The 14,963-nt window shown below is 35.7% G+C and overlaps 1 protein-coding gene across 1 annotated transcript in view; it reads left to right on the top strand.

Annotated features, from left to right (window-relative positions):
* The window catches only part of Tex11 (testis expressed 11), a 290,767-nt gene that overhangs the window by 22,924 nt on the left and 252,880 nt on the right, over positions 1-14,963 (top strand). Inside the window, exons 4-6 of the mRNA XM_077793635.1 lie at positions 1,145-1,225; positions 1,318-1,437; positions 12,684-12,764. Coding sequence (XP_077649761.1) covers positions 1,145-1,225; positions 1,318-1,437; positions 12,684-12,764 — 282 coding nt within the window. The remainder of the gene's footprint in view (positions 1-1,144; positions 1,226-1,317; positions 1,438-12,683; positions 12,765-14,963) is intronic.

Raw genomic sequence — 14,963 nt, 5'->3', positions numbered from 1 at the left:
TGGGTTCAATCCCCAGCACTGCAAAGAAAAAATAATATTAATAATATATACCTATTTGATTATATTTTAAAATTATAAACAATAAAATGTGTTTACTCTTTCTTCTTGTAGATAATCATTTTATTTTATTGCTTATGATTTTAAATATAATCAAACAGGTATATATTATTAATATTATTTTTTCTTTGCAGTGTTGGGGATTGAACCCAGAGCCTCATGTATGCCAGGCAGAAAGCTCTAGCAGTGACCCAGAGCTCCAGTCCCAGTGCATAACTTGTATCTTCCCCACCTCCAGTTTCTTAGATAAATTGTAGCATTCATGTGTATTCTTGTCCATTTTTCCCCCCACTTGACAATTGAATGTTACTTCCTAGGATCACCCTGCAGCAGTATATAGATATTTCTGATTTTCTTTTGCAGTATTAGGGATTGAACCCATGGGTCCTCTACCACAGAGATATATCCACAGTCCTTTAATTTTTTTTTTATTTTAAATTTTGAAACAAGGTATCAGTAAGTTGGAGAGGCTGGCCTTGAACTTGACATCCTCCTGCCTCAAACTCCTGAGTCTCTGGGATTTATGGTAGAAGGGATGACTGTAGTATATGCTCTGTCCTCCATCTTGATCCAGCCCTTCTTTGCTTCCACAGCATTTTTGTATATTACTTATCAACTATTTACTTAAATATCTATCAATTATAGTACTGTTAGCTTTTCCAGGGTGCCTGGCATGTAAAGGATACTTAGTATTAATGTTGGATTAGTCAAAATTGTATTAGGGATAAAATTAAAAACTAGAACCCAGGGGTGTTGAACCATAGTCTAATGCTTATTATATAATTATATCAATTATGCATGCATCAAGTTTTCAAAGCTTTCTTTTCCTGTATAAATTATCCCAATATTTTAGTAGATATGTTATCAGGACTATTAATTTTTTGTTATTATTGCTTTTCTTAAGTTTATTTCTTTTAAATTGTGGCATTCAAAGCAGAACACACAACTCTAATAAGTACTGATTTTTTTCCTTTCGTGGGTTATGTGACTATATATTGACAGGATTAATTATTTTCTCCAGTACTCTCCAGCCAGATTGAAGGAGGTGTGAAGTTTTAAAAACTATTTTCTAACTTCTCTCTTCTAGATGAATATGAGAACAGGAAAAGGGTGGGTGGATGTTGGAAATGCTTTGATCGCTGATGAATTTTTTCAAGCTGCCATGGCTGTAAGTTACCATTGATATTTTGCTGCGGCAATTATTAGTAACATCTCTTTGTTAGTTTCATCATTACATTGTGGTATTGTTTTATTTTCCAGGGTCTGGAGCAATTATATGTCAAATTAGTGCAGAGGAGCTACTCTGAGGACCACTTAATCATGCAGAAGACTGCTGTGGAGAATGACCTCTTCAAAGTGCTTTCTTACCAAGCAGAATCAGTAGGTGTCATAGGCACCAGGGCTTTATGGTGGGGTATTTTGTATATGTAAATGCAAAAGTGATGAGATGTAATATGTTAAAAGAAAGTCAGGTGTCACTGGCCTTTTATAGGATGTTATATTTGACCTTTTTCTCTCTGTCTTATATCTGACGGTGATATTACTCATCGTGATTGAAATATGTGTGGGGGTGGATGAAGGCGAAAAGACTGATATGTAGCTAAACATCATTTTCAACCACTGCAAGTCACACCTGCCATTTATTTGTGGCAGCATCCTTGACCTGAAACACCTGTTTCTGTTTGTGACTCTCTTACATTTATAGTCTGCCTGAAAAGAGTCTTCTTATTTGCAGTTGTTCTGGGTTGTTTGTTGATGTTTTTAAAAATCTGCTGCTATCACACGATCTTCAAAGTTGCATTTTACCTCTGTTTGCCTTCTGGGTTTCCTCCTTTTGTCATCATGGAGTTAGTTGTGCATTTTCAGTTGACAAAATGTAAGTCATGAGGCGTTTGCTTTCTGTATATAAATCTGGACCTAAAAAAGGCTTTAGAAATCATCTAGTCTTGTAGCATTTTTTTCAGTGTATGAAAATGCTTGATATGTAAATCTTATCATCTTTGGCTACCTGAAACTTTGAGTAGTTATGATTAATATTGAGAACTATATAATTCTTAACTTTAGAAGATGACATCATTAAAAGTAGGAGTGGAAGCTTTTTTTATTTGTTCTTTTTAGTTATACATGAGAGTAGAATGTATTTTGCCATATTCATACAAACATGAAGAATTTCTTATTCTAATTAGGATCCCAGTCTTATGGATGTACATGATGTGGAGATTCAACTGTGGTGTATTCATATATGTATGTAGGGAAGTGTTATTGGATTCATTCTACTGTTTTTCCTATTCTTTTATTTTATTTTATTTTTTAGTTGTAGTTGGACACAATACCTTTATTTTATTTATTTATTTTTATGTGATGCTGAGTATCGAATTCAGGACCTTGCATGTGCTAGATGAACCCCCTACCACTGAGCCACAAACCCAGCCCTATTTTTCCTATTCTTATTTCCCCTCCCTTCCCTTCATTCCTCTTTGTCTAAATGGCTGAACTTCTATTCTTCCCCCTCCTCCTCTTGTGGTGTGTTAGCATCCACATATCAGAGAGAACGTTAGACCTTCAGTTTTTTGGAATTAGCTTATTTCACCTAGCATGATAGTCTCCAGCTCCATCCATTTACCAGCAAATGTCATAGTCATTTCTTTTTATGGCTGAGTAATATTCCATCGTGTATATACACACCACATTTTCTTTTTCCATTCATCTGTTGAATGGCACCTAGGTTGGTTCCATAGCTTAGCTATTGTGAATTGGAATGTTATAAACATTGATGTGGCTGTGTCACTGTAGTATTCTGATTTTAACTCCCTTAGATATATACCTAGGAGTGATACAACCAGGTCAAATGGTGATTCCATTCCTAATTTTTTGAGGAATCTCCATACTGTTTTTCAGAGTAGTTGCACCAATTTTTAGTTCTACCAGCAATGTATGAGTGAACCTTTTGCCCCACATCCTTGCCAACATTTGTTATTGCTTGTATTCTTTTTTTAAATATGTTTTTAGTTGTAAATGGACATAATACCTTTATTTTATTTTTATGTGATGTTGAGGATCAAACCCAGTGCCTTTCACATGGCGAGGTGAGCACTCTACCACTGAGCTACAACCCCAGCCATGTTATTGCTTGTATTCTTTTTTTTTGTATTCCTGCAAATTCTGACTGGAGTGAGATGAAATATCAGTGTAGTTTTAATTTGCATTTCTCTAATGGCTAAAGATGTTGAACATTTTTTCATATATTTGCTGACAATTCATATTTCTTCTGTGAAGTGCCTGTTCAATTTCTTTGCCCATTTATTGATTGGGCATATAATCTATCCTAAGGTTTAATGTTCTATCTGAGCTGCAGGTGGCAAAGATTTTCACATTCTTGATTGTTTCCTTTGCTTTGAAGAAGCTTTTTAGTTTGATACCATCCCATTTATTGATTCTTGATTTTATTTCTTGTGATTTAGGAGTCTTATTGAGGAAGTAATTTCCTAAGCCAACATGTTAGAGTAGTGAGCCTACATTTGCTCCTAGTAGGTGCAAGGTTTCTGGTCTAATGCTGAGGTCTTTGCTCCACTTTTAGTTGAGTTTTGTGCAGGGTGAGATAGGGATTCAGTTTCATTCTGCTATATATGGATTTTTAGTTTTCCTGGCACCATTTGTTGAAGAGCTATCTTTTCTCCAATGCATGTTTATGCCACCTTTTTTTAGTATGAGATAACTGTATTTATGTGGGTTTGTCTCTGTGTCTTTTACTCTGTTCATTGGTGTCCATGTCTGTTTTGGTGCCAATACCATGCCATTTTTGTTACTATAGCTCTGTAGTAGAGTTTATGCCTCCTGCTCCACTTTTCTTGCTGAGGATTGCTTTAACTATCCTGGGCCTTTTGTTTTTCCAAATGAATTTCATGACTACTTTTTCTATTTCTATGAAGAATGTCATTAGAATTTTAAAAGGAACTGCATTAAATCTGTATAGTGCTTTTGACCACATTAATTCTGCCTGTCCAATAAAATGGGGGAATCTTTCCATCTTCTAAGGTCTTCTTCAATATCTTTCTTTAATGTTCTGTAGTTTTCATTGCAGAGGTCTTTCACCTCTTTTTTTTTTTTAGGATAATTCCCAAGTATTTTTTTTATGAAGCTATTGTGAATGGGATAGTCCTCCTAATTTTCAGCCGACTCATCATTGGTATACAGGAATGCAATTGATTTATGAGTGTTAATTTTATATCCTGCTACTTTGCTGAATTCATTTATGAGTTCTGGAAGTTTTCTGGTTGAATTCTGGATTTTCTAAATGTAGGTTCATGTCATGGGCAAATGGGGAGAGTTTGAGTTTTTCTTTTCCTATTCATATCCCCTTAATTTCTTTCTTTTGCCTAATTGCTCTGCCTAGAGTTTCAAGGACTATGTTGAATAGAAATGATAAAAGAGGGCATTCCTGTATTATTCCAGTTTTTAGAAGGAATGTTTTCAGTTTTTCTCCGTTTAGAATGATGTTGGCCTTGGGTTTAACATATATAGCTTTTTTAGTGTTGAGGACTGTTCCTATTATCCCTAGTTTTTCTAGTGTTTTGAACACGAATGAATGCTAAATTTTGTCAAATGCTTTTTCTGCGTCTATTGAGATAATCATGTAATTCTTGTCTTTAAGTCTATTGATGTGGTGGATTATATTTATTGATTTCCATATATTGAACTAATCTTGCATCCCTGGAATGAAACCTGCTTGATCATAGTGCACTATCTTTTTAATGTGTTTTTATATGCAATTCGGAGGTTAATTCTTTTTGTTGTAAGTTGATTTCCACCTGTATGACATTTTTATTATTAGAACTGTAGATTTTATTGATGACTGTTTGGCAGAAGATATCTCTAAAAATCTTTGTTAACAGTGTTGTTTGCTAATGAGTTTTCTGTCATAGCAAACCTTCTGAGATATTTCTTTTTTACATATTTTTAGTTGTTGATGGACCATTATTTTACTCATTTATTTTTATGTGGTGCTGAGAATCGAACCCAGTGCCTCACACATGCTAGGCAAGTGCTTTACCATTGAGCCACAACCCCAGCCCCTGAGATATTTCTTTTCTTTTCTTTTCTTTTTTTTTTTTTTTTTGAGAGAGAGAGAATTTTTTTAAATATTTATTTTTTAGTTTTCGGCGGACACAACATCTTTGTTTGTATGTGGTGCTGAGGATCGAACCCGGGCCACACGCATGCCAGGCGAGCGCGCTACTGCTTGAGCCACATCCCCAGCCCCCCTGAGATATTTCTTAAAGATAATGTAGGATTTATTGTTCTCTAGGCACTTGCCATTGAACCAATTAGTTAATTACTTATCATTTGTTCTATTACTCAACAGAAAAGGAGTATTTGCTTTGAACAGAGTATTGTGCTAGGCTTTGTGGGGGAATGCAAATAAGCATATATCCTGCTCTCAAGGAGATTATAATTTAGTTGGTGAGATAAAAGGTATGTATACAAGATAGAATTAAGTGAACTATTGTAGAATGAATCTGACATAACTTTCCTATGTTCATATGTGGATACACCACCAATGAAACTCCACATTATGTACAACCACAAGAATGGGATCTAATTAGAATAAGTTATACTCTGTGTATGTATAACATGTCAAAATGCACTGTACTGTCATGTATCTCTAAAAATAACAAAAAATTGTAAAAAGATAGGATTAAGTACCATGAGAGTAGTGCATATTAATGATCTGCATGCAGTGTGCAGTTCTGAATATGAGTAGAAGTATAAGGTGCTGTCACTTTCCTCCAGAAAATTAAAGGTGGGCAAGGTGGCATGCACTTGTAGTCCCAGCTACTTAGAAGGAAGCTGAAGCAGGAGAATCGCTTATGTCCAGGAGTTTGAAGCAAGATAATATGACCCCTTCTCAAAAACAAATATGTGTTTGGGTATATATATTATATATATATATATATATATATATATATATATATATATATATATATAAAATTTGGAAGTTAGGCTATGAACACATTTTTAAATGGAAAAAGGAAAATATTAAGTGACAAATGAGTGTCATAGATCAGGTGAGAAACATGCTGTTTAATGTGGTCACATGACCTTCATAATAATTGCTGAAATTCACTTTTTCTCTCTCCTTATATCTACCTGCAAAATATTCATTTCTGTTTACCTTTGTGCCACAGATTATCCATTTATATTCTTTTATTATTATTTGTTTTTGGTACTGGGGTTTGAGCCCAGGACCTCATGCATGCTAAACATTGGCTTTATCACTAAGCTGCATTCTCAGCCCTGTATAATCTTTTAGCATTTTAGAAAAAAAACATATATCTTCATATTTCTCCTAATTTGCCATTTTCCTTGTCTATTGGCAGTACCTTTTTCTGCTGTCTGCATCATGTGCACACACAAGGGTCATCTGCTTTGGTTCTGCTTCTTACCCTATATATAATAAGACTATCTGTCGAACCTAGCAAGGTCACATTGAGGTAAAAGCCATGAGCTTACACATAAAGATTATGATGTAGGCTATTTTATAGATGCAAGGCAAGTGGAAGCTCAGCTTTTTCTATTATACCAAGTACTATGGTCCATTATCTATCTTTCATACTAATTAAAAAAGTAGTAACTTAATGGGGTTGGGGATATAGCTCAGTTGGTAGAGTGCTTGCCCTTTTTCAATCCCTAGCACCACAAAAAAGTAGTGACTTAAGAAATTAATTTTGGACTGTCAACTTTTAGCATGGTACCTAACAATCATAGGTATTATATAAATGTATGTGCTACAGATGATCTCTCCTATTTCTATTATCTCTCTGACCTTTTTGCTGCCCTACCAGAAGAGTGATAAGTAGTGTGTGTAAGATGTGAAAAACTGAGAAACACTGGTATAGGCAAGGGCTACAAGAGTGTAGAAAAGGGGGAAGATTATTGGTGACTGGGTTGGTAGGGAAGACACAAATAATTTAGGGCATGATTTGAACTTTGAAGAAACAGATTTAGAAAAGTGGGGACGAAAATACAGGCTATTCCAAGTAGAGCAAAGGCTTGTGCATGAGCATAGAGTCACATAGGCAGAATTGTGCATCTCATTTTTAAGGAATGCTGTGTGACCAGTTCATCTGGAATGAAATATTTGCAAGGGTATAGTAAAAACTAAGTTTGGACCCAGATTGAGAAAACTCAGATATACCTCTTTGAAAAAATACTTTTGATATTTTCATAAAATTATAGTGGAAGGTGGCTGGAGAGAGGTAAGTGTAGTCATGTGAAAAAAAAAGAAATGTAAAGCTAAAAAATAAAAAAGAGTAGTCACGCTTGGCAGTCACGCTTGGAATGAATTAAAACATGAACAGAAGGTATGGAGGCATAGTGTAAGCATGGACTAATGAAAGTGTGGACTACAAAATTAACAACAGTGGGCTGGAGTTGTAGCTCAGTAGTAGTATGCTTGCCTAGCATGTGTGAGGTACTGGGTTCGATTCTCAGCACTGCACATAGATAAATAAAATAAAGGCCCATCAACAACTAAAAAGATATTTTTAAAAAGTAAAAAGTAATAAGCATTGGGTAAGATAGGGCAGATCCAGGAGACATTAAAATGGAAGCAAGCATTTATGCTCAGTGAGGACTTGAACCACTTAAGTTTTAGACAAAGGAAAGGATGCATGATAAGAAAGCCTATTCATTCCACATTTACTTGTTGCCAGGAGGTGTGTTTGGGGACATGTAGTCAAAACTAGAATAAGCAGAAAGGACGGAGATCAAACAAGAAATGAAAGATTAGTACAGTGAGTCATGTATGAGAAGGAAACTTAGATGGTTAGTAGTAGCCAATGCTTCAGAGAAATAAAGGAAGTGAGGTTGCATTGGAGGTGTTTAGACATGGCCTTCAGGAAGGTGACAGTGACTACAGAAAAAAGTTTTCAGTAGCAAGGTAAAATTAGAAGACAGAGTGTAGAGATTTAAGGACTGAATGGAGTGAGGCAATGGAAGTTGGGTTAGCATTCTGAGAGGTCAAAACTATTTTCATAATTCTAAAATGTTATTTTTCTTTTTTTGCTATATTAGTTTTTGTGTTAGTGGCACAAAAGCAACAATGTTAAAATGGCTGATGCTTAGATGTAAATCAAGACAATAGCTTGTACTTCTCTAGTAGATATTTTATCAGTCAGTTTTACTTTAAAATATCCTTAATGAGGCAGTAAATATGATTACTTTTATTAAATTTTTAACTTGGAGGACATATTTATTTATTTATTTATTTATTTATTTTTGTTTTTTTCATACTGGGGATTGAATCCAGGGGCACTTAATCACTGAGCCACAACTCCAGACTTTTTTTATTCTTGTTTTTTTGTTACAGAGTCTCACTAAGACAGGGCCTCACTAAGTTTCTGAGGCTGCCCTTGAACTTGCAGTTCTCCTGCCTCAACCTCCTGAGTTGCTGGGATTAAAAGTATGTGCTGTGATGCCCAGCAGATACATTTTAATATTCTGTGATGAAAAAGGAAGTACACATAGAGCACTTCTGTGATGGCTGTATTGAGGAAATGTCCTTCCTTAGGTGATTGTTTAACTTGTGAGCTGAATTAGAAACTTACTTCAAAGCATAACTGATGCAGTCTTTGTTCATGTATACTTAGGTATTTAGCAGATATTTTCATAAAAATGAATGGAGTATATGACTTCAGGGAAATCAGTGGAGAGCATTTTTGCCAGTGATAATTTTTTTTTTTTCATGGACCAGCGATGTTTGCAGTTATAAAGTTTTAGCTTTTAGTTAAAAATTAGAATGTTGGGAAACTTATATACTTCTACCAAGAGCATGTTAGCTTCCAAATACTTAGACTTTGAATGTTCCAGAGGCCTCTGGCTAGAGGTCAGTCTCACCCAGGAGGGAGGCTATAGCTGCAGGAAACATTACCATGACTAATGGACCAACTGGGCCCAAGACATGTACCCCAGAGTTGTTTATGGCCTCAGGTTCCTCACTTCCTGTAAGGATTTCAGCCTGTGGCATCTTTGCCCTAGGCTGTTATCTGTGGGGTCATGGAGTTCAGAAGCTCAGGGGCTTTAGCCCACAGGTGAAGAGGAGCTATAGGGAACAGGTATAGGAGCCCTGAGGTCTTTCCTACCTCAGACAAGATGGGTAGGAAGGAGAACCTGGTGTACAAGATAGGGATGTGATTGACTAGAGGAGTTTGTTCTTCCCAGCCAAGAAAGTGCCCCACCTCTGTCTAGTTTGGGCAGCTGGGCTGCCAAGGTCAGGGTGGCCTCACCTGGACATCTTTAAGCTTCCCTCTCCCTTTTGTTTTACTCTTGGCCTCTCACATCATGGGGGATCCAGCCCAGAAGGTCACCTCGTACTCTTTGCTGTATATATCTGAGACTAGTTTTTATTCCTTGTGAAGATGATATACTATTTTTATTAAGCATGACTTGTGTGCGAGCTGCTGGCTTCCTCTGCACGTGCATGTGGAGAACAGGTGCTGGAGATTGGCTGGCTAATGTTCCCTCCCCTGTCCTGGTCTGGGGGAAGTCACAGCTGGAGTTCTGGCTCCTTAGGAGATCCTGGATGTGAAGGACACCTGTCACTCCCCCCCCCCACTATTTGTTTAAACTCCTGAAATAGTCTGTGTAAAAGTAATAAACTATGTTGACTTGTTAAAAAAAAAACAAAAAACAAAAACAAAAAATCCTCCAGTACTTAGACTTTTTCTCATGGAATTGGTGGTGATATTAACAAATGTGGTTTTTAAAACTTTATTTTGAAAGAATTATAGACTCACAGGAAGCTGCAAAAATAGTAAAGAGAAATCTGGTGTAATCTTCACCCGGTTTTTCCCCAATGGAAACATTTTGTGTGTATATTTAGTGCAATATAAAACTAGGAAATAGACGTGGGTACAATCCACAAACCTTATTCAAGTTTCCCCAGTTTTACATTCATTAAATTTTGTGTGTTTGTAGTTCTGTACAATTTTATGACATGTATATATTCATATTAACCACACACACCCAATCAAGATACAGAACAATTTCATCACCACAAATATCCCCATCCCTAACCCCAGGGAACCAATAACCTATTCTCCATCTCTATAGTTTTGTCATTTTGAGAATATCAAGAAAATGTAATTATACAATATGTATACCTTTGGATATTGGCTCTTTTCACTCAGCATAATTCCTTTTGAGATCCATCCAAGTTTCGTTTCTGTATATCAATAGTATGTCCTGTTTTATTGCCAAGTAGAATCCTACAGTATGGATATACCACAGTTTGGCCATTCACCATTGAAGGAATTTGGGATTTTCCAATTTTTAACTATTGCAAATAAAGTTGACAGAGACATTTGTGTGCAGGTTTTTGTGCGGCTGGAAGTTTTTGTTTCAGAGCTGGGGATATAGCTCAGTGGCAGAGCGTTTGCCTAGCATGTGCAAGGCCCTGGGTTAGCAAGTTAGCAAGATGCTGTCTAAAGAGAGAGAGAGAGAGAGAGAGAGAGAGAGAGAGAGAGAGAGAGAGAGAGAGAGAGAGAGAAGGAAGTGGGGGGGGGAGGGTGGGAGGGAGGAAGGAAAGAAAGAAGGGAAATTTTGACTTAAGGAAGTTGTGACTGAGCAAAGAAATGGAAAAGCTGCGAATCCAAAATCCACATTCTTTCATTACATCAGTATAGTTAGGGCATCATACCTGATCTAATGGCTCACAGTCTCTAAGTGGTGAAACCAGGGCTTGTGGTTTTCAGATGTTCATCAAAGGTTGCTACAGTATTGCATCATGCTTCTTCTTTTTCTTCATTGTTGTCATGCTGGGGCCTTGCCACACTAAGTAAGTGTTCTATTACTGAGCTACACCTGCAGCCCCGCCTCTTCTTTAGGGATTCTTTTGTTTGAGTTCTCTATGCTTTGGGCTTGAAATACTGAATTTTGGCTTCAAGAAGATGAACAATTTTTCCAAAATAACTTGTATTCTTAGAGCTTTGATTTCTCTAGAATAAAATCTGAGTAACCATAAACATTTTGTGGGTATTTTTGAGCATTGAAGTCTCAGATTGCTTAATATAAGAACAGAAAAAACATCCTCTGATATGGCATTTGTCACTCAGCATTTCTTTTTAATAATAAGATTTTGTGTGCCTTGAATCATGACTCCATTAGCAAGTATTTGTTGGATATTTATTGTGTGGATGGGGATATTATTTTGTAATATCTATAGATAGAAGTTTGGCTTTAGAGGCTCTTTTGTTAGCAATTTGTTTTCCTTTTTAATAAGATCTAGAATTAAACCTTTAGAGGAAGGTATCTACTTAGCAACATGTCAAGGTTAATATTCATCAGGTTGATCGAGGAGAAAACTAAAAAGGAATTGGCATTTCCTTTTTTTTTTTCCTTGTGCTGGGCATGCACATGCTAAGTGGGCTCTTTATCTCTGAGCTGCACTCACAGCTCCAACATTTTAGAATCTTTATCTTTTCTTCTCTACTAAATCCATTTCTTTTTGGTTGTACTAGGGATCAATTTCAGGACCTCCAGTATGCTAGGCAATCACTCAACCACAGAGTTACACCCCAGCCCATCAATCCCTTTCTTATTCAAAGCATGAGAATATTTGACACCATATAAAGAAAAGGAAAGAAAATAGCAAATGGAGGGATTTTCCCTCCTTGGAAAGTACTTTATAAAATTATTTTCTTGTATGGGTCCATGTTTTTAAAAAATGTTTTGTCAGTTAAATTCATAAATGGCTGAAACAGCCCTCTTCTACAAGTGCTTAAACAATTCATGATTGATCTTTTTGTTCATTTGAAGGTTTTCAGTCATAGATTGGTAGAGCTGAAAGGAGCCCTAGAGATAATCTAGTACAGTCTCCTTATTTTTTAGGTGAGGAAACAGAAGCTAGGAAAGTTAACAGCTAATAAATGGCAGAGTCTGATGCTTGGGAGGCTGAGGCAGAGGATCACAAATTTGAGGCCAGCCTTAGTAAGTTAGAGAGGCCCTAAGCAATTTAGTGAGACTCTGTCTCAAAAAAAAAAAAAAAAGAGAGATCTAGTGATGTAGCTAAGTGTTAAAGTGTCCCTGGGTTCAATCCTCACTACCAAAATAATTGAATAAATTGAATGAATGACAACAGAGAGAAAGGAAGAAAGAAAACAGAATGACTTTTTGGCTTCAAGGTGGCATTACAATAAACTCACTTTGATAGTAGATATTCCCAGCAGTTCAGACTTTAAGGTTATTGTGAGCTTGTTTTAAGACAAAAGACTGCTGTTTAATTCCTCTAATGTGGAGATAAATAAAAGAGCTATTTAAATAATAGCATCATTTTGTTAGACATGGCATTATATCATAATATGATAACATAAGGTAGTACACAAGATTTTGCATTTACAGAAAAAGTGACTGCCATTCATTCATTATCTACATTGTTACTAAAGATTCTTAACACTTATTCCTCTATATTTTGAGCTGGCTTTTATGTTTAGTTAGACCAACTAGCATTGTGGAAAAGATTAGAAAACAAAGTAAGACTTTATAATAGTAGTAAAAATATGATAAAACTGACTTAGAGACAAACTCCTTGTCATTTCATTTTAACCAATTACTGACATTCTCTTTCTCAGGCAGTTGCTCAAGGGGATTTTCAAAGAGCATCTACATGTGCATTGCGTTGTAAAGATATGTTGATGAGGCTTCCCAAAATGGTGAGTGAAATTTCTGCATTTATTTTCCAAGAGTTTGAAAATGTGCTCTTTCAATTTCCAGGAAGAATCATTACTACTGCATGAAACCTTTTGGAGATTCTATTTTGAGATCAGTTCCACTGACTTAGCTGATCTTTGAAATATTTTGCTTCCTTTGTCTTTATCAGAAAGGGCATTTGAAAAAGTGATATGGGTTATTTCTTAAGATTTCTTTGCTTTTCCTTTTATTTGCCAAATCATCTTGAAACTATTTCTTCCATATTTCATGCTACACAATGAAAGAAAGAAAAAATGAGTCTATTTTACTACTGACAGGGTTGAAAGCAGTTAATTAGGTCACTGCCATATTATTTTTTCTATACTGAGATTTGGAGGTATGAGAGATTTGATAGGATAAAATTTGTTTCCTGGATTGGTTCTCATCAAAATTTCTAAATTTATAGCATTTTTGCTTTGCTTCTTTATCTCCCTTTTCCATTCTTTCTTTGTTTTTTGTTTTTTTGTTTTGTTCAGTGTTTATGTTTACTTCAGTTTTCACTCTTACAGTGGGCATTCACAGAGATATAGTTGGATATCAAGGAGACTATTTCCAGGGTACCATAAGTTGTACCTACTTGTGAGATTGTTTTTTCCCCAAAATTCTGCTTTATAATGTAGAACATAATTCAGTAAATATTTATATGTTGCCTATTATGTTCTAGGCATTTTTCCAGGCTTTAAAATATTCGAAAACAATTTCATATTTACAGAAAACTCAGAATAATAGTACAAAGAACTCCTGTATATCCTTTGCCAGAGACTCTAGATTCAAGTTTTCTAGTAATGACCTATATAAAAATGGATTCAGTGTAGGAGTAAATGTCTCTAGTCTTCTTTAATCTAGAATATTGCTTCATTCTTGCCTTGACATTCATGACCTTGAGAGTTTATAGAATTTGACTTAATTTGAGTGTATTCAGTTTCCTTATTATTGGAATAGGTTATGAATTTGATGCCATCTAATCACATGAGAAATTATATGTTCTCTTCATACCTTCCTATTTGGTGGCATAAAGAATTGCCTTATCCTATTATGGGTTGTGCTCATTTTGATCTCTTGATTAAAATGGTGTCTTCCAGGTTTTTGCACTGTAAACTTCCAGGTGTTTGTACCATAACCTTGAGCATTTTCCCTTGGTTATTAGTAAGGATTTTATGGGGTGACATTGATATTTTGGAAATCTAATATCTCATTTCACTTTCACCACCTATATTCTTTCTCCCATTTTTCCAACTTTATTGAGGTATAATTGAAAAAATTGTATATATTTATAATGCATAATGCTAGTTTGTGCAGCACTAGGGTTTGAATTCAGGGTCTCATATATGTTATGCAAACATTTTTTCGGGGGCTAGGCTAACTCTTTACCAGTGAGCTACATCCCCATTCCAATGTGATATTTTGATACATCTTTACAGTGGGAAAAGATTACCACAGTCAAGTTAATGTGCATACTCATCACGTCACTTAGTTATCATTTTTCATGGAGAAACATTTCAGATCCACTTTCTTTGCAATTTTGAAGTATAAGTTATTATTAACTATAGTTATGTGCTGTACAATAGATCTCTAGAATTTATTTATACTAAATATCTGAAACTTTGTATCCTTTGACCAACATCTTTCCCTCACCCCCATACCCCTAACCCCTGGCAACCACCGTTCTGCAGTCAGGTTCTTTAAGTTCAGCTTTGTCAGATTCCACATATAAGTAAGATCACTTTTTAGTTATGTGTATTTTTTTGTTGTTGTTGCTGGGAATTGAACCCAGGGCCTTGTACATGTGAGGCAAGCACTCTACCAACTGAGCTATATCCCCAGGCCCATAAGTAAGGTCATTTTTAATTGGGCTGTTTATCTTTTGATTATTGAGTTGTAAGAGTTTGTTTTTTGTTTTTGTTTTTGTTGTTTTGGTGCTGGGGAATGAACCCAGGGGTACTTAACCACTGAGCCACATCCCCAGGCCCCACTTTTTAAAAAATATTATTTTGAGACAGGGTTGCACTAAGTTACTTAGTCCTCTCTAAATTGCTGAGACTGACTTTGAACTTGTGATCCTCCTGCCTCAGCCTCCCAAGCTGCTGGGATTACAGTTATGTACCACCATGCTGGCAAGAGTTCTTTATATATTCTAGTTATTAAATCCTTATATGATTTGC

This window comes from Urocitellus parryii, chromosome X, assembly GCF_045843805.1.
Source record: "Urocitellus parryii isolate mUroPar1 chromosome X, mUroPar1.hap1, whole genome shotgun sequence".
Lineage (NCBI taxonomy): Eukaryota > Metazoa > Chordata > Mammalia > Rodentia > Sciuridae > Urocitellus > Urocitellus parryii.
Note: the sequence above shows the minus strand (reverse complement) of the source record. Positions and strands in the feature narration are given on the sequence as shown.